The sequence below is a fragment of the Salmo salar genome, chromosome 22 (genome assembly GCF_965601325.2).
Source record: "Salmo salar chromosome 22, fSalSal1, whole genome shotgun sequence".
Classification (NCBI taxonomy): Eukaryota; Metazoa; Chordata; class Actinopteri; order Salmoniformes; family Salmonidae; genus Salmo; species Salmo salar.
The window spans coordinates 30,769,277-30,790,273 of record NC_138312.1 but is presented as its reverse complement, the minus strand read 5'-3'; the positions used below and the strand labels follow the sequence as shown (position 1 = coordinate 30,790,273).

General features: G+C 45.9%; 1 protein-coding gene across 2 annotated transcripts in view; it reads left to right on the top strand.

Annotated features, from left to right (window-relative positions):
• Nucleotides 1-20,997, top strand: part of LOC106583226 (rho guanine nucleotide exchange factor 25) — a 50,010-nt gene that overhangs the window by 18,927 nt on the left and 10,086 nt on the right. Inside the window, exons 2-3 of one of the 2 annotated variants that reach the window (XM_014167150.3) lie at nucleotides 16,398-16,738; nucleotides 17,017-17,118. In XM_014167150.3, coding sequence (XP_014022625.1) covers nucleotides 16,398-16,738; nucleotides 17,017-17,118 — 443 coding nt within the window. The remainder of the gene's footprint in view (nucleotides 1-16,397; nucleotides 16,739-17,016; nucleotides 17,119-20,997) is intronic. The other variant, XM_014167151.3, reaches the window with a different exon arrangement.

Sequence of the window (20,997 nt, the reverse complement as noted above, 5' to 3'; positions counted from 1 at the left end):
GTGTCTGTCTGTGTGTGTGTGTACAGTTGAAGTCAGAAGTTTACATACACCTTAGCCAAATACATTTAAACTCAGTTTTTCACAATTCCTGACATTTAATCCTAGTAAAAATGCCCTGTCTTAGGTCAGTTAGGATCACCACTTTATTTTAAGAATGTGAAATGTCAGAATAATAGTAGAGAGAATGATTTATTTAAGCTTTTATTTCTTTCATCACATTCCCAGTGTGTCAGAAGTTTACATACACTCAATTAGTATTTGGTAGCATTGCCTTCAAATTGTTTAACTTGGGTCAATCTTTTCGGGTAGCCTTCCACGGTATTTTGGGTGAATTTTGGTCCATTCCTCCTGACAGAGCTGATGTAACTGAATCAGGTTTGTAGGCCTCCTTGCTCGCACACGCTTTTTCAGTTCTGCCCACAAATTTTCAATTGGATTGAGGTCAGGGCTTTGTGATGGCCACCCCAATACCTTGACTTTGTTGTCCTTATGCCATTTTGCCACAACTTTGGAAGTATGCTTTGGTTCATTGTTCATTTGGAAGACCCATTAGCAACCAAGCTTTAACTTCCTGACTGATGTCTTGAGATGTTGCTTCAATATATCCACATACTTTTCCTGCCTCATGATGCCATCTATTTTGTGAAGTGCACCAATCCCTCCTGCAGCAAAGCCCCCCCACAACATGATGCTGCCACCCCCGTGCTTCACGGTTGGGATAGTGTTCTTTGGCTTGCAAGCCTCCCCCTTTTTCCTCCAAACATAACAATGGTTATTATGGCTAAACAGTTCTATTCTTGTCACGACTTCCGCCGAAGTCAGTTCCTCTCCTTGTTCGGAGGCGTTCGGCGGTCGACATCACCGGTCTTCTAGCCATCGCCGATCCACTTTTCATTTTCCATTTGTTCTGTCCTTGTCTTAGACACCTGGTTTCAATCCCCCAATTACTTGTTCTTTATTTAACCCTCTGTTCCCCCATGTTTGTTTGTGAGTGATTGTTTACTGTATTGCGGTCCGTAATTGTGGCCTGGGATTTATTGACGTGTTTTGTTATTTATTGTTGAGTAAAATTGCTTATATTACTCATATCTGCTGTCCTGCGCCTGACTCATCTACACCAGCTACACACAGACACATTACAGAATGACTCACCTGCCAATGGAGTCAGCAGGAGCAGACGTCCCCCCTTTTGCAGTCGAGGAGCGCATCCAGCAGCACGCAACCATGTTGCAACATCTGGGCACTGCCATGGATCGCGTGCTGCAGACAATGGATAGATGGGAGAGAGAAGGAGGCCTTCCAACGCCTCCACCAGCCCCACTACAGCAGGCCCCACTGTCCACCCCTCCTTCACCCGGTTCCAGCGAGATTTGGCTCTCGCTCCCGAGGGAGTATGATGGGAGGGCTGCCGGATGCCAGGGGTTCCTACTCCAGCTGGAGCTCTACCTGGCGACCGTCCACCTGGCTCCTTCGGGATGTGAGAGCGTGTCAGCCAACATCTCCTGCCTCTCAGGCAAAACCATTACGCCGCTTTCGGGCAGTTTTCGACCATCCGCCTGAGGGTCGAGTGGCGGGTGAATGTCTGTTCCACCTGAGGCAGGGGACGAGGAGCACGCAGGATTTCGCTTTGGACTTCCGGACCCTGGCCGCCAGCGTGGGATGGAATGACAGGGCCCTGATCGATCACTAACGATGCAGTCTGTGCGAGGACGTCCGTCGGGAGTTGGCCTGCTGACACACCACCCTCACATTGGACCAGCTGGTGGACCTGTCCATCCGGCTGGACAACCTGCTGGCTACCCGCGGACGTCCGGATTGGGGCCTGTCAGTTCCATCCCCCAGCACCTCCGCTCTGACGCCCATGGAGCTGGGAGGTGCTGCGCTTAGGGCGACCGGAGGAGGAGCCATTCCCTGCACCATCTGTGGCCGCAGAGGGCACACTGCTGGTCGGTGCTGGGGGGGTTCCTCAGGGAGTCGAGGCAGCAGGCAGGGCACTATCATGTCACCACAGGTGAGTCGGCACCAGGCTCACCCAGAGCCCCCTGTTGCTCACATGTATGTGTTTATTACATTTCCTGAGTTTTCCCCGCATTCCCAGCATAAGGCGCTCATAGATTCAGGCGCACCTGGGAATTTTATTGACCGTTCATTTGCCCATAGTTTAGGGATCCCCCTTGTTCCTGTGGATATGCCCTTCCCTGTGCACGCCCTAGATAGTCGACCATTAGGGTCAGGGCTGATTAGGGAGGCCACCACTCCACTAGACATGGTTACGCAGGAGGGTCACAAGGAGAGAATCAGTCTCTTCCTTATTGATTCTCCTGCGTTTCCCGTGGCCTACCCTGGTTGGCCTGTCATGACCCCACTATTTCGTGGCAACAGAGGGCTCTCAAGGGGTGGTCACGAAAGTGCTCAGGGAGGTGTGTGGGGGTTTCCATCGGTGCGACTACGGTGGAAAGTCCAGAACAGGTCTCCACTGTACACATCCCCTCAGAATATGCCGATTTGGCTCTCGCCTTCTGTAAGAAGAAGTATCGGGGTATCAATCAGATCACGGTGAGGTACAGCTACCCGCTGCCTCTCATTGCCAGTGCGATCGAGTCAATGCACGGGGCGCGCTTCTTCACAAAATTGGATTTCAGGAACGCTTACAACCTGGTCCGTATCCGGGAGGGGGACGAGTGGAAGACGGCATTTAGTACCACCTCAGGGCACTATGAGTACCTCATCATGCTGTACGGGTTGATGAATGCTCCATCAGTCTTCCAGGCCTTTGTTGAAGAGATTTTCTGGGACCTGCACGGGCAGGGTGTAGTGGTGTATATTGATGACATTCTGATATACTCCGCTACATGCGCTGAGCATGTGTCCCTGGTGCGCAAGGTGCTTGGTCGACTGTTGGAGCATGACCTGTACGTCAAGGCTGAGAAATGTCTGTTCTTCCAACAGTCCCTCCTTCCTAGGGTACCGCATTTCCACGTCAGGGGTGGAGATGGAGAGTGACCACATTTCAGCCGTGCGCAATTGGCCGACTCCCACCACGGTTAAGGAAGTGCAGCGGTTCCTAGGGTTTGCCAACTACTACCGGAGGTTTATCCTGGGCTTTGGTCAGGTAGCGGCTCCCATTACCTCACCGCTTCAGCCGACTGCAGTGGTCGGCTGAAGCGGACAGGGCTTTTGGTCACCTGAAGGCTCTATTTACCTCGGCTCCCGTGCTGGCTCATCCAGATCCCTCTTTGGCGTTCATAGTGGAGGTGGACGCGTCCGAGGCTGGGATAGGAGCCGTGTTCGCTCAGCGCTCGGGTACGCCACCGAACCTCCGCCCCTGTGCCTTATTTTCGAAGAAGCTTAGCTCGGCGGAGCAAAACTATGATGTGGGGGACCGGGAGCTGTTGGCTGTCGTCAAAGCTCTGAAGGCGTGGAGACATTGGCTTGAGGGGGCGAGACACCCTATTCTCATCTGGACTGACCACGGCAATCTGGAGTACATCCGGGAAGCGAGGAGACTGAATCCTCGCCAGGCAAGGTGGGCCATGTTTTTTACCCGTTTTGTGTTTACCCTGTCCTACAGACCAGGTTCCCAGAACGCTAAGGCAGATGCACTGTCCTGGATGTATGACACAGAGGAGCGATCCATGGATCACACTCCCATACTCCCGGCCTCTTGCCTAGTGGCACCGGTAGTGTGGGAGCTGGACGCGGACATCGAGCGGGCGATACGTGCAGAGCCCACTCCTCTCCAGTGTCCAGCTGGGCGTCTGTACGTTCCGTCTGCTGTCTGCGACCGGTTGATCACCCTCCTCTGGTCATCCTGGCATCGGTCGGACAGTGCGCTGTCTTAGTGGGAAGTACTGGTGGTCCACCTTGGCCAAGGACATGAGGGTTTATGTTTCCTCCTGCTCGGTGTGAGCCCAGTGCAAGGCTCCCAGCCACCTGCCCAGAGGGAAGTTACAACCCCTACCCGTTCCACAACGGCCGTGGTCGCACCTGTCAGTGGACTTCCTGACGGATCTTCCTCCCTCACAGGGCAACACCACGATCCTGGTCATTGTGGATCAGTCTCGGTCAGCCTCACTTCAGGTTTTCACCCCTAGAGTAACGGGCAGGTGGAGAGAGTAAACCAGGATGTGGGTATGTTTCTGCGGTCATATTTCCAGGACCGGCCGGGGGAGTGGGCGGCATTCATCCACTGGGCAGAGATGGCCCAAAACTCACTCCGCCACTCCTCCACTAACCTCTCCCCCTTCCAGTGCGTACTGGGGTATCAGCCGGTTCTGGCACCTTGGCATCAGAGCTAGATCGAGGCTCCTGCGGTGGACGAATGGTTTAAGCACTCGGAGGAGACCTGGGACGCCGCTCATGTGCACCTGCAAGGAGCCGTGAGGCGGCAGAAGGCAAGCGCCGAACGCCACCGCAGTGAGGCCCCGGTGTATGCACCGGGGGACCGGGTCTGGCTCTCGACCGTAAACCTGCCCCTTCGCCTGCCCTGCCAGAAGCTGGGTCCGCGGTTTGTGGGGCCATTTAAAGTCCCGAGGAGACTGAACGAGGTATGTTATAGGTTACAGCTTCCCCCTGATTACCGTATTAACCCTTCGTTCCATGTGTCTCTCCTCAGGCAGGTGGTGGCTGGTCCACTCCAGGATTCTGAGGTGCGGGAGGTTCCTCCGCCCCCTCTGGACATCGAGGGGCCCCCGGCGTATGCTGTTCGAGCCATCCTGGACTCGAGGCGTCGGGCGAGGGGCCTTCAGTACCTCGTGGAGTGGGAGGGGTACGGTCCGGAGGAGAGATGCTGGGTGCCGGTGGAGGACGTTTTGGACCCTTCATTGCTGCGGGAGTTCCACCGTCTCCATCCGGATCGCCCTGCGCCTCATCCTCCAGGTCGTCCCCGAGGTCGGTGTCGGCACGCTGCTGGAGCCGCGCGTCAAGGGGGGGGTACTGTCACAACTTCCGCCAAAGTCAGTCCCTCTCCTTGTTCGGCGGCGTTCGGCGGTCGATGTCACCGGCTTTCTAGCCATCGCCGATCCACTTTTCATTTTCCATTTGTTTTGTCCTTGTCTTACACACCTGGTTTCAATCCCCCAATTACTTCTTCATTATTTAACCTCTTACATCTAGACGTTCCGCTAGCGGAACACCTGCTCCAATATCCAATGATAGGCGTGGCGCGAATTACAAATTCCTCAAAAATACAAAAACTTCCATTTTTCAAACATATGACTATTTTACACCATTTTAAAGACAAGACTCTCCTTTATCTAACCATACTGTCCGATTTCAAAAAGGCTTTACAGCGAAAGCAAAACATTAGATTATGCAGAGTACCCAGCCAGAAATAATCAGACACCCATTTTTCAAGCCAGCATATAATGTCACAAAAAACAAAACCACAGCTAAATGCAGCACTAACCTTTGATGATCTTCATCAGATGACAACCCTAGGACATTATGTTATACAATACATGCATGTTTTGTTCAATCAAGTTCATATTTATATCAAAAACCAGCTTTTTACATTAGCATGTGACGTTCAGAACTAGCATTCCCACCGAACACTTCCGGTGAATTTACTAAATTACTCACGATAAACGTTCACAAAATACATAACAATTATTTTAAGAATTATAGATACAGAACTCCTTTATGCAATCGAGGTGTCCGATTTTAAAATAGCTTTTCGGTGAAAGCACATTTTGCAATATTCTGAGTAGATAGCTCGCCATCACAGGCTAGCTATTTTGACACCCACCAAGTTTTGACCCTCACCAAACTCAGATTTACTATAAGAAAAATTGGATTACCTTTGTTGTTCTTCGTCAGAATGCACTCCCAGGACTTCTACTTCAATAACAAATGTTAGTTTGGTTCAAAATAATCCATAGTTATATCCAAATAGCGGCGTTTTGTTCGTGCGTTCAAGACACTATCCAAGGGTGACGAAGGGTTACGCGCCCGACGCGTTTCGTGACAAAAAATGTCTAAATATTCCATTACCGTACTTCGAAGCATGTCAACCGCTGTTTAAAATCAATTTTTATGCTATTTTTCTCGTAAAAAAGCGATAATATTCCGTTGTTTTCGTTCAAAGACGAAAGAATAAAAACATGGGGTCGGCTCGTGCACGCGCCTCAGTCTCATTGTCCTCAGATCGACCACTATCAAAATGCGCTAATGTTTTTCAGCCAGGGGCTGCAAAGACATCATTCAGCTTTTTCCCGCCTTCTGAGAGCCTATGGGAGCCGTAGGAAGTGTCACGTTACAGCAGAGATCCTCAGTTTTCAATAAAGAGAGTCAAGAAGCCCAAGGAATGGTCAGAGAGGGCACTGCCAAATGAGTTCTGTTATACTCACAGACACCATTCAGTTTTAGAAACTTTGGAGTGTTTTCTATCCAAAGCTAATAATCATATGCATATTCTAGTTTCTGAGCAGGAGTAATAATCAGATTAAATCGGGTACGTTTTTTATCCGGCCGTGAAAATACTGCCCCCTATCCATAACAGGTTAATCCTCTGTTCCCCCATGTTTGTTTGTGAGTGATTGTTTATTGTATTGCGGTCTGTAATTGTTGCCTGGGATTTATTGACGTGTTTGTTATTTATTGTTGAGTAAAATTGCTTACATTACTCATATCTGCTGTCCTGCACCTGACTCATCTACACCAGCTACACACAGATACATTACAATTTTTGTTTCATCAGACCAGAGGACATTTCTCCAAAAAGTATGATCTTTGTCCCCATATGCAGTTGCAATCCATAGTCTGGCTTTTTTTATGGCGGTTTTCGAGCAGTGACTTCTTCCTTGCTGAGCGGCCTTTCAGGTTGTCGACATAGGACTCGTTTTACTGTGGATATAGATACTTTTGTACCTGTTTCCTCCAGCATCTTCACAAGGTCCTTTGCTGTGGTTCTGGGATTGATTTGCACTTTTCGCACCAAAGTACGTTCATCTCTAGGAGACAGAACGCGTCTCCTTCCTGAGCGGTATGACGGCTGCATGGTCCCATGGTGTTTATACTTGCATACTATTGTCTGTACAGATGAACGTGGTACCTTCAGGCATTTGGAAATCGCTCCCAAGGATGAACCAGACTTGTGGAGGTCTACAATTCTTTTTTTCTGAGGTCTTGGCTGATTTCTTTTGATTTTCCCATGATGTCAAGCAAAGAGGCACTGAGTTTGAAGGTCGGCCATGAAATACATCCACAGGTACACCTCCAATTGACTCAAATTATGTCAATTAGCCTATCAGTAGCTTCTAAAGCCATGACATCATTTTCTGGAATTTTCCAAGCTGTTTAAAAGCACAGTCAACTTAGTGTATGTAAACTTCTGACCCAGTGGAATTGTGATACAGTGAATTATAAGTGAAATAATCTGTCTGTAAACAATTGTTGGAAAAATTACTTGTATCATGCACAAATTTGATGTCCTAACCGACTTGCCAAAACTATAGTTTGTTAACAAGAAGTTTGTGGAGTGGTTGAAAAACGAGTTTTAATGACTCCAACCTAAGTGTATGTAAACTTCCAACTTTACAACTGTATGTGTATTGTGTATGTGCGTGCGTGCGTGTGTGACTGACCAGTTTCCAGCAGGACAAGATAAGCCCTGTTGATATGCCCTGTTTCTGCAGTCATGAGCCAGATCACTCCTGTCCACAGCAGCCTGCTCCATGGAGCTTTGCCATTTGTGAAATTTGCCATTTCTAATTCTCAAGACTAAGATTCAGGATTCGGGGGACGTGAAAACAGTACCATAGTAGCCAACATGTTATTATTGTATTTTATCAGTTGATTTGTCTCTGTCTGTCTATCACAATGGTAAAGTCAAGTTTTAATTCTGTAGAGATTGAACCGGCTGGCTGCTGATGTGCTGCAGGTCGTGATGTAAGCAGTCACACACAGTCACTCATGACAGATACAGGCACTGGGCCTATGGGATTAGAAAAACACAGGTCACATCCCAAATGGCACCCTGTTCCCTATAACGTTTACTACTTTTGACTAAGGCCCATAGGGCTCTGGTCAAACTTAGTGCACTATGTAGGGAATAGGCTGCCATTTGGGACACAACCACACACACAAACCCACAAGACCTCGCTCCGCCCCATGAGCTGAGCTGTCACTCAATCGATGGGAAATCCAACCCACCACAACAGGAGAGCAGTGGTGTGAGAGAGACATTCTCAGCAGACTGGGTACAGGAAGATCACGGCACACAGCCAGAGACATACGCCTACAGGTCCATAAGGTGTGTGTGTGTAAGTGTGTGCATGCGTGTGACTAATGTAAATGGAACATTCTTTTTCATCCCCCAGTTATCCCTCTGCAAACCTACTATTTCTAAACATATGGGATTTGATCTATGTTAAGACCTCTGCATACCTTTACGTCACACATAAACGATATATATAGAAGTGAGGGGAAAGTGGAATAGTTTTTCTATCAACTGTCTGCGGACATATGGATAACATTGAATATAAACTATTCACACAGTGGAGCTCTGAGAATAGCTTATAGACTATAGGTGATAATGAATGTTTATGAACTTATCATTAGTTGCAACAATTTCCCAAAACCAGTTTTTGCTTTGTCATTATGGGCTATTATGTGTAGATTGATGAGAGCAAAAATAACTTAATCCATTTCAGAATAAGGCTGTAACTTAACAAAATGTGGAAAAAGTCAAGGGGTCTGTACAATTTCTGAATGCACTGTACATGGGCCACATTCTCACTTTCCCTCAATTTGACAAATGTTCATACTCAGTGACACTCTCTGTAAAATCACTAGTCTAGAACACTGTTTGGTGACTCCAAGGTGCAGTGTGGGGCGAGGACAGATCAAACTGAATTAATAAAATGATTCCTTCCTTCCTCCCCTCCCTCCCTCCCTCCCTCCCTCCCTCCCTCCTCATAACAAAAAAAAACGGAATGGTTTTTATGCAAAATGTCCAAATGACATTTTCAGTTCGACTTAGATGCATATTTTATGTTGTTGAAATACTATCAGCTTTTATGATACTGATTAAGATAGCACCTCCACACATAGGAAGAACCCACGTTGAACCCCTAAAAATTAGGGGTTCAACAAGGGTTCTTCGGTAACAGTAGTCACTGCAGCCTAAAGTAGACAAAATTATATACGGTGAGCTCCAAAAGTATTAAGACAGTGACACAATGAGGAAATTATACAATGAGGTTAAAGTGCAGTGTAGCTTAATACCCACACACACACGCACACGCACACGCACACACACACACACACACACACACACACACACACACACACACACGTCTGAAAATTGATAGGTCTGCCAATCCATCAATCAAAACAATTAAATGTATTTATAAAGCCCTTTTTACATCAGCATATGTCACAAGGTGCTTATTCAGAAACCCAGCCTAAAACTCCAAACAGCAAGCAATGCAGATGTAGAAGCATGGTGGCTAGGAAAAACTCCCTAGAAAGGAAGGAACCTAGGAAGAAACCTAGAGAGGAAACAGGCTCTGAGGGGTGGCCAGTCCTCTATTGGCTGTGCTGGGTGGAGATTATAAGAGTACATGGCCATTAAGGCCAGATCGTTCTTCAAGATGTTCAAACGTTCATAGATGACCAGCAGGGTCAAAATGAAAGTTCGTTGACTGCAAGATAAAACAAATGAGACCACCTCACTACTCACTATGTGGACACAGTATGAGGGATGTGGACACAGTAGGAGAGAGAGAGAGAGAGAGAGAGAGAGAGAGAGGAAAGGAAAATAAAAGACAGGGTGATGAAGGAATAAAAAAAGTAGGTGAGAGAAAGATTTGTAACTGTGCTGAGTGCTTCCTTTAACTAGGCTAGGCTAGTCAGTTAAGAACACATTCTTATTTACAATGACATCCTACCAGGCAACAGCAGGTTAACTGCCTTGTTCAGGAGCAGAACAACAGATATTTACCTTGTCAGCTCAGGGATTTGATTCAGCAATCTTTCGTTTTACTGGCCCAACGCTCTAACCACTAGGCTACCTGCCATCCCGGCAGGGGTCTGAAGGAAAGGATATCGATTTGAATTAAAGGACTTCCTAAAGATACAGTGAGCTCCAAAAGTATAGGGACAGTGACACATGTTTTGTTGTTTTGGCTCTGCACTCCTGCAAACATATTATTGCGACAAATTCACTTATGTGCATTAAAGTAGAATAAAGTAAAATATTGGGTCCCATATTCATAGCACGCAATGACTACATCATGCTTGGGACTCTAGAAATTTGTGGATGCTACCATGATTACGGATTATCCTTAATGAATCGTGAATAATGATGAGTAAGAAAGTTGACACACACAAATATCATACCCCAAAGACATGCTAACCTCTCACCAGTACAATAACAGGGGAGGTTAGCATTTTTCGCAGGGGACTCCAAATGACTCAATACATTATTTACCATTAATTTCAATTGGGCACATAATAATTTGAAACACAACCAAAACAAACAGCAAATGCATCCAACCGATTTGTAGAGTCACAAGCTTGATGTAGTCATTGCCTGCTATGAATATGGGACCAAATATTTAACTTTTTACTTCTTTAATACACATATAAGTGAATTTGTCCCAATACCTGCTACACTTGTGAGTTTTGGTTTATTTCATACAGTAATTTACAAGTTTTTTCCCCCCAATTTTGTCATTGTATTTTGTTTGGAGTGCTTCATGTGAGCAATTAGGATGTGTCTGTTTTCTCTGTCCTCTGAATTTTGATTCAGCGTGCGGACCTGAGCATGCACAGAAGTAGGCTAACTAGCCTGCTGCAAGCAAATGTATGAAAGTACCCATTTCGCGATGTCTGATTTCTTATTGACTTAACTCACCACCACTAATAAGCTGAGCTTCTCAGTCATTTTTTCTTCACCTCACACAGTAACACAGAACCCAAACCGGCTGCGCGCGTGCGCCATCGTGCGCTATTGTGCATACATTTATTTTGTCCCCCTACACCAACCGCGATCACGACACGCAGGTTAAAATGTCAAAACAAACTCTGAACCAATTACATTAATTTGGGGACAGGTTAAAAAGCATTAAACATGTATGGCAATTTGGCTAGTTAGCTTGTACTTGCTAGCTAATTTATCCTATTTAGCTAAATTGCTGTTGCTAGCTAATTTGTCCTGGGATATAAACATTGAGTTGTTGTTTTACCTGAAATGCACAAGGTCCTCTACTCCGACAATTAATCCACAGATAAAACGGCCAACCGAATCGTTTCTAGTCATCTCTCCTCCTTCCAGGCTTTTTCATCTTTGAACTTACAGTGGGGGAAAAAAGTATTTGATCCCCTGCTGATTTTGTATGTTTGCCCACTGACAAAGAAATGATCAGTCTATAATTTTAATGTTAGGTTTATGTGAACAGTGAGAGACAGAATAACAACAAAAAAATCCAGAAAAACGCATGTTAAAAATGTTATAAATTGATTTGCATTTTAATGAGGGAAATAAGTATTTGACCCACTCTCAATCAGAAAGATTTCTGGCTCCCAGGTGTCTTTTATACAGGTAATGAGCTGAGATCAGGAGCACACTCTTAAAGGGAGTGCTCCTAACCGCAGCTTGTTACCTGTATAAAAGACACCTGTCCACAGAAGCAATCAATCAATCAGATTCCAAACTCTCCACCATGGCCAAGACCAAAGAGCTCTCCAAGGATGTCAGGGACAAGATTGTAGACCTACACAAGGCTGGAATGGGCTACAAGACCATCGCCAAGCAGCTTGGTGAGAAGGTGACAACAGTTGATGCGATTATTCGCAAATGGAAGAAACACAAAAGAACTGTCAATATCCCTCGGCCTGGGGCTCCATGCAAGATCTCACCTCGTGGAGTTGCAATGATCATGAGAACGGTGAGGAATCAGCCCAGAACTACACGGGAGGATCTTGTCAATGATCTCAAGGCAGCTGGGACCATAGTCACCAAGAAAACAATTGGTAACACACTACGCCGTGAAGGACTGAAATCCTGCAGCGCCCGCAAGGTCTCCCTGCTCAAGAAAGCACATATACATGCCCGTCTGAAGTTTGCCAATGAACATCTGAATGATTCAGAGGACAACTGGTGAAATTGTTTTGGTCAGATAAGACCAAAATGGAGCTCTTTGGCATCAACTCAACTCGCCGTGTTTGGAGGAGGAGGAATGCTGCCTATGACCCCAAGAACACCATCTCCACCGTCAAACATGGAGGTGGAAACATTATGCTTTGGGGGTGTTTTTCTGCTAAGGGGACAGGACAACTTCACCGCATCATTTGACGGGGCCATGTACCGTCAAATCTTGGGTGAGAACCTCCTTCCATCAGCCAGGGCATTGAAAATGGGTCGTGGATGGGTATTCCAGCATGACAATGACCCAAAACACATGGCCAAGGCAACAAAGGAGTGGCTCAAGAAGAAGTACATTAAGGTCCTGGAGTGGCCTAGCCAGTCTCCAGACCTTAATCCCATAGAAAATCTGTGGAGGGAGCTGAAGCTTCGAGTTGCCAAACGTCAGCCTCGAAACCTTAATGACTTGGAGAAGATCTGCACAGAGGAGTGGGACAAAATCCCTCCTGAGATGTGTGCAAACCTGGTGGCCAACCACAAGAAATGTCTGACCTCTGTGATTGCCACCAAGTACTAAGTCATGTTTTGCAGAGGGGTCAAATACAAAATCATTTTATAACATTTTTGACATGCGTTTTTCTGGATTTTTTTGTTACTTGCAACCTCATGCTAATCACATTAGCCAACATTACCTCAACTGTCCCGCAGGGGACCCACCAATCCTGAAGAAGATGACTAAATGAAAAAGCGCATCCTTCAGATCCATGGATGTGAACCAATCTTTGGTTAGGTTGGATGGGGAGTGTTGTTGCACAGCTATTTTCAGGTCTCTCCAGAGCTGTTTGATTTGGTTCAAGTCTAGGGTCTGGCTGAGTCACTCAAGGACATTCAGAGACTTGTCCCAAAGCCACTCCTGCGGTGTCTTGGCTCTGTGCTTAGGGTCGTTTTCCTGTGGGAAGGTGGACCTTCACCCCAGTCTGTGGTCCTGTGCGCTCTGGAGCAGATTTTCATCAAGGATCTCTCTGTACTTTGCTCCGTTCATCTTTCCCTCGATTCTGACTAGTCTCCCAGTCCCTGCCGCTGAAAAAATCTCCCCACAACATGATGTTGCCACCACCATCCTTCAACGTAGGGATGGTGCCAGGTTTCCTCCAGACATGACACTTGAAATTCAGGCCAAAGAGTTCAATCTTGCTTTCATCAGACGAGAATCTTGTTTCTCATGTTCTGAGAGTCCTTTAGGTGCTTTTTGGCAAACTCTAAGTGGGCTGTCATGCGCATTTTACTGAAGAGTGGCATCTGTCTGGCCACTCTACCATAAAGGCCTGATTGGTGGAGTCCTGCAGAGGTGGTTGTACTTCTGGAAGGTTCTCCATCTTCACAGAGGAACTCTGGAGCTCTGTGAGAGTGAATATCGGGTTCTTGGTCACCTCCCTGACCAAGGCCCTTTTCCGAATGCTCAGTTTGGCCGGGCAGCCAGCTCTAGGAAGAGTCTTGGTGGTTCCAAACTTCTTTCATTTAAGAATGATGGAGGTCACTGTGTTCTTGGGGGCCTTTCAATGTTGCATAAATGTTTTGGTACCCTTCCCCAGATCTGTTGCTCATCACAATCCTGTCGTGGAGTTCTAGGTACAATTCCTTCGACCTCATGGCTTGGATTTGCTCTGACATTCACTGTCAACTGTAGGACCTTATATAGACAGGTGTGTGCCTTGGGCTCCAATCAAGTTGTAGAAACATCTCAAGGATGATCAATGGAAACAGGATGCACCTGAGCTCAATTTTGAGTCTCATACCAAAGGGTCTGAATACTTATGTAAATAAGGTATATATGTATTTTATTTTAAATACATTTCCAAAAAATTATAAAATCTGTTTTTGCTGTGTCATTATGGGCTATTGTGCGTAGATTGATGAGGAAAACAATTAATTTTAGAATAAGGCTGTAATGTAGCAAAATGTGGAGAAAGGGAAGGGGTCTGAATACTTTCTGAATGCACTGTAAAAACATTTACAATACATTCCGTTCTCAGCATCAACAAAACTCTCTCTATCCTCAATCTTGTTAAGTGTGTTCAGGTGTGTTGGCCGTGCCCTCTAATTGGCCACACATCTTAATGTGTGCTTGTTTCCTTTGAAATGGAGACTGTTTGAAAAGACCAAAATGAATGTATGTGTAAAAAAACATTGTATTCTCGCTCCATCATGGTGGTGCAGTGGACTAATTTTATGGATAGAGAACAGAAGACTATAGGTTTCAATCTCACTGATGTCGTGTCACAATAAAAAAAAAAGTGTTTGCACGATTAAAGCCCAAGGAAATTAATTTCCATGTGTCCTATCTGTGATTGGAGTAAAAAAAAGTTCACCGAAAATAAGCTAGCAGTGTTATTAAAACTCTTATTGAAATATTCAGTAAAAGTTAAGGAAGTTTAAAAGAAACTGAAAATAACCTACAGTTTCCGTTCTCAGAGCATTAATAAAACTTCCCAGGAAAACTTTCAAGGAACCAGAGTAAAACGTTCTCAGAACCTTCCTGCAACCTAAAAATAAAAGTTCCCTGAACAGATGAAATATCCACTTTAAAAAACGTTCAGTTTTAACGGTCAGGAAACGTATGGCTTCATTCCCACAACCAATGTGAAACCAAAACATACATTTCCACAACTTCCAAGAAACCAAACGTGCTAGCTGGGTATAAATTAAAAGTGAACAGTACCAGAGAAATGGCCATGTTATTAACAATGTTACCGCCAATGTGGTGACTCCTAAAAACGGCTGTGTCAGACTTCTACAGAAGATCTCTGTCTCAGCTTTTCTCTGGGCCCGATACCCCATTTTTATGATTACAGCTTAAATCAATGTGCTAACGGTACATAGTTAGAGTCTGGGAGGTGGCCAAAGTGGCAGCAAAGAGCCACAAAGAGCTTAAGCCACTGCTAAGATCAGCAGAACAAAATCAAACGTTAATGTTGGGGCTTCCTAATCAGAACAGTGTGTTCGAGATCATACTCTTTTCCATAGTCTAAAGGCTTAGTTAATGGAATTCATTCTGTGGTGTGAGTGAGTGACAGCACTTGTATTAGCCCACTAATGCTAAGTTAGGAGTACAGGAAACAATGGTTAGGATAGAATGTGTGATTAGGGCTGGCTTTGGCTGTCATGATTTACATCAGCTGCTTTTCCATCACTACAAGACAGACTTACAGACAGACAGTGTCTCAGTCAGCTAGCTCTTGCACTCTCTCAAGGCCTCATTCGTCTCCCAAGAAAACTCTTCACTCTTGTCTTCCTCTCTCTCCTCTCAAACTATTTTACTGTGTGCTCGTCCCTCCATCTCCTGCCTCTCAATTCCTCTCACTCTTTCTCACTCCTTTTCCCCTTTGTACCTCTTCCTTTCCTCGTTTTCACTGTCATTGCAATGTCTCACTGGAATCCAAATATACAGTGGGGTCAGCCAGTGTATACCATTCTGTAAACACCAACTCCTTACCCCCTGAGAGAGAAGACAGGGTGGGTCGGACTCAGCCCAGCACAGCATGAGTTTAAAACTCATATCCACACTCTCGTTGAGGACATATACAGTATGTGTTAACATAAACCTCCTCCAATATGTTTACCCCTTTCTCCCTGCAGACCCACTCCACACTCTTGTTCCTCCTCTTCCTGTCTCTCTCTCAGTGATGATATCACATCGGTAGGCTGACTCGATGGCTGTGTCAGCTGTCGCGTGTGAACTATTTTAGGACGTCTAATCAACAGCTCTCTCCATAGCTTAGAATGCCTCCTACCACCCCCCACCCCCCCCCCCCCCCACCCACCACCACCCCTCATACACACACACACACACACACACACTCACACACACACAGATAGCACCTCTGTAGATAAACAGTGTCCGAGCCAAAGTATCTTGTTCTTTCTATTTCTTTCTTTGTACTGTGAAGTGAGTTTCCACCTGTGGATTTGTTGATTAAATGTGGTTTATTTCGGCCCGGCATGTGACTCCCTGTGCTACATTGGTATTAATACTTTATCGGCTTAAAACAGATCATTTAAGCACATTTTTGTGAGGTGGAAAGGCAATATCCACATGAGAGCTCTGTGTGGGTTAGAAAGCAGTAAATGGCCTGGTTGCTGTGGTATTAAAGCTGGTACTGGGAAATGGAGTACTGTTAATACATTAATCTATAAAGTCAAGGTATTCTAAGGAAGTAACCAATAGAAAAACCTGTGCTTAAATCAAGTCGGACTAAATTACCTCAATAACTGAATAACCAAAACCTCTCTCTCTCTGTATCCCCTGTAGAGTCGTACTCTGTGGCCGGCAGTGAGGGCAGCATCACTCCATCCGTAGGCTCTGTGGCCCCCCAGGCCTCTGGCATCTCCAGCCCCTGCTCTCCCTCCTCCCCTGGTGGGTCACGGCACTCCGTCAGTGCCCTGAAGAAGTGGCTCACCAACCCTGTCCGCAAGCTGAGCGTGGGGGGAGGAGGAGGAGTGAAAGGAGGAGGGGGATGCAAGGAGGACAGGCAGGTCCACAGGCTGGATGGGAAGCATCCCTCTCCCCTCCTCCCTAACGGCCAAGCCCTTGGAAGGCCTCTGGAGCAGGGGGAGAACTACACCATCCTCCCCTGCACTGATGTGGACTTGGTGAGGCATTACTCTCTACTATAGCCTTGGAATCCACACAGAGGTTTTTATAAAAAAGATTGTGATAACGTCACTTCAGGACAAACCCCTGACGCCAATGACTTAATATGAATGCCCAAGTAACGTGAATAGGTTACGTGTGTGTGTGTGTGTGGTGTGTGTGTGTGTGTGTGTGTGTGTGTGTGTGTGTGTGTGTGTGTGTGTGTGTGTGTGTGTGTGTGTGTATATATATATATATGTGTGTGTGTGCGTGTATGTGTATGTTGTGTGTTGTGCAGGGGAATGATGGCCTGGTGAGTCCAGCAGCATACTCTCCAACACACCCTCTCTGTCACAGCTACCTATCTGACCTACTACAGGACAGGGATACACACAGTCTGGTAAGGGTTACACACATACACGCACACACACAGTCCTTTAGGTGCCTTTTGGCAAACTCTAAGCAGGCTGTCATGTGTCTTTTACTGAAGAGTGGCTTCCGTCTGGCCACTAAACCATAAAGGCCTGATTGGTGGAGTGCTGCAGAGATAGTTGTCCTTCTGGAAGGTTCTCCCATCTCCACAGAGGAACTCTGGAGCTCTGTCAGAGTGACCATCGGGTTCTTGATCACCTCCCTGACCAAGGCCCTTCTCCCCCAATTGCTCAGTTTGGCTCGGAGGCCAGCTCTAGGAAGAGTCTTGGTGGTTCCAAACTTCTTCCATTTAAGAATGATGGAGGCCACTGTGCTCTTGGGGACCTTCAATGCTGCAGAAATGTTTTGGTACCCTTCCCCAGATCTGTGTCACGACACAATCCTGTCTCGGGAGCTCTACGGACAATTCCTTCAACCTCATCACTTGGTTTTTGCTCTGACATGCACTGTCAACTGTGGGACCTTATATAGACAGGTGTGTTTCTTTCCAAATCATGTCCAATAAACTGAATTTACCACAGGTGGACTCCAATCAAGTTGTAGAAACATCTCAAGGATGATCAATGGAAACAGGATGCACCTGAGCTCAATTTAGAATCTCATAGCAAAGGGTCTGAAAACTTATGTAAATAAGGTATTTGTCTTTTCTATTTTTTATAAATTTGCAAAAATTCTAACAACTTGTTTTTGCTTTGTCATTATGGGGTATTGTGTGTAGATTGCTGAAGATTCTTTAAAAATATATATATTTTAGAATAAGGCTGTGACGTAACGAAATGTGGAAAAGGTCAACGGGTCTGAATACTTTCCGAAGGCACTGTTATTGCAATTTTATTGCATTCCTTTTTGTAAAATATTTTTTCATTTTAGTTTAATTATTAAATATATTCTTAACTCTTCATAAAACTGCATTCTTGGTTAAGGGCTTGTAAGTAAGCATTTCACGGGAAGGTCTACACTTGTTGTTTTCGGCAGATGTGACAAATACATTTTGATTGTTAGAGCTCTGTACACAAAGGCTGATTCTGTGGCGATTTAGAGAACAAAGAGATACAGTGAGGGATTTTTTTTTTGATCCCCTGCTGATTTTGTACGTTTGCCCACTGACAAAGAAATGATCAGTCTATAATTTTTATGGTAGGTTTATTTGAACAGTGAGAGACAGAATAACAACAAAAAAATCCAGAAAAACGCATGTCAAAAATGTTATAAATTGATTTGCATTTTAATGAGGGAAATAAGTATTTGACCCCCTCTCAATCAGAAAGATTTCTGGCTCCCATGTGTCTTTTATACAGGTAACAAGCTGAGATTAGGAGCACACTCTTAAAGGGAGTGCTCCTAATCTCAGCTTGTTACCTGTATAAAAGACACCTGTCCACAGAAGCAATCAATCAGATTCCAAACTCTCCACCATGGCCAAGACCAAAGAGCTCTCCAAGGATGTCAGGGACAAGATTGTAGACCTACACAAGGCTGGAATGGGCTACAAGACCATCGCCAAGCAGCTTGGTGAGAAGGTGACAACAGTTGATGTGATTATTCGCAAATGGAAGAAACACAAAAGAACTGTCAATCTCCCTCGGCCTGGGACTCCATGCAAGATCTCACCTCGTGGAGTTGCAATGATCATGAGAACGGTGAGGAAACAGCCCAGAACTACACGGGAGGATCCTGTCAATGATCTCAAGGCAGCTGGGACCATAGTCACCAAGAAAACAATTGGTAACACACTACGCCGTGAAGGACTGAAATCCTGCAGCGCCCGCAAGGTCCCCCTGCTCAAGAAAGCACATATACATGCCCGTCTGAAGTTTGCCAATAAACATCTGAATGATTCAGAGGACAACTGGGTGAAAGTGTTGTGGTCAGATGAGACCAAAATGGAGCTCTTTGGCATCAACTCGCCGTGTTTGGAGGAGGAGGAATGCTGCCTATGACCCCAAGAACACCATCCCCACCGTCAAATATGGAGGTGGAAACATTAGGCTTTAGGGGTGTTTTTCTGCTAAGGTGAAAGGACAACTTCACCGCATCAAAGGGATGATGGACGGGGCCATGTACCGTCAAATCTTGGGTGAGAACCTCCTTCCCTCAGCCAGGGCATTGAAAATGGGTCGTGGATGGGTATTCCAGCATGACAATGACCCAAAACACACGGCCAAGGCAACAAAGGAGTGGCTCAAGAAGAAGCACATTAAGGTCCTGGAGTGGCCTAGCCAGTCTCCAGACCTTAATCCCATAGAAAATCTGTGGAGGGAGCTGAAGGATAGAGTTGCCAAACGTCAGCCTCGAAACATGAATGACTTGGAGAAGATCTGCAAAGAGGAGTGGGACAAAATCCCTCCTGAGATGTGTGCAAACCTGGTGGCCAACTACAAGAAACATCTGACCTCTGTGATTGCCAACAAGGGTTTTGCCACCAAGTACTAAGTCATGTTTTGCAGAGGGGTCAAATACTTATTTCCCACATTAAAATGCAAATCAATTTAGAACATTTCTGACATGAGTTTTTCAGGATTTTTTTGTTGTTATTCTGTCTCTTGCTGTTGAAATTATAGACTGATCATTTCTTTGTCAGTGGGCAAACATACAAAATCAGCAGGGGATCAAATACATTTTTCCCTCACAGTATTACAGCTGTCAGAGCATTCATTTCCCTGTTAGTCAAACACGGGCACTGAGGCTGAAACAACTCACTTTAAAACCCCTATCAATATTCAATAAGGAGAGAGTGGGGGGAGGTGGCGAAAGAGGGAAAGAGGGATGAGAGAGAGGGAGGGAGAGGGAGGGAGAGGGAGGGAGAGAAAGAGGAGAGAGAGAGAGAGAGAAATAACAAAAGAAAGTAAGAGAGGTAGAGAGAGAAAGAGAGAAAAAGAATCCTGACCCACAGAGAAAGCGGAGGAGAATTAACCATAAATAGATGTAAGGTCAGAAAACATCAAGTCTGTCCTCATGTAACCTGAGATACCTCTGTTGCTGGGCAACCGCTTATTGGTTAATGCAAAAATCCTGGAAATTAGAGCATTAACATTCAAACAGAACACATAAGCAATGCTAGAGTCATCAAACAAACCAGAGGAGTATGCTAAATTAGTATAGCTAATGTTTATAAAACATAACAGTTTCCCCCGCAAATCCATAGTCACTGGGAATGCTGTACAGTATATTCAGTGTATCTGGCAGTAACTCCCATTCACCCAAACATTATCTTCAAAGAACAACTTTGCCTTATCAGTTATTTCACGCACATGCACACAAAAACACATAAATACACACACACGCACACACGCTCTCGCCCTCAAACAATCAGGAAAAAACTCTCACCACTTTAAATCTAAAGAACATTTAAGAAAGCCCTGTGCAGTGGGATCAATCCTGTGGGATTTTCCAGGCTGCATCTGGAAGTGATCAAGCAGCGAGGCAGCAGATCAGCCCCGGACAGCCTAATGCGTCCACAGACTCACTGGGGAGCTGAAAACAGGTTCAGAGCTGGGGGTGGAGGGCTGGAGGGGTGGGTGGAGGGGGGTTAGTAGAGTAGAGGTCCAGGGAAGACTAAGACGTGGGTGTTAGAGAAAGAGCTACAGGGATGCTGGATATAACATGGTTAGGGAGCAGGGGTAGGGGTAGAGAGGGGTTGAGGGATACGTGGGTAATAGGGATAGAAGAGAAACCAGGGGAGGCTGTCAAGGGGAGGAAATAGGGAGGTAGAGGGGGACTGGAGGTCAGAACAGGGTGTCTTGGGTGAGTCTAGGTCAGGCTTAGAGAGACTGGAGAATTCACGGGACGGAAGAAGAGGAAATGGGGGGGGGGGGCTTGAGGAAGTGCTAGGGGGAATGGCCAGGCT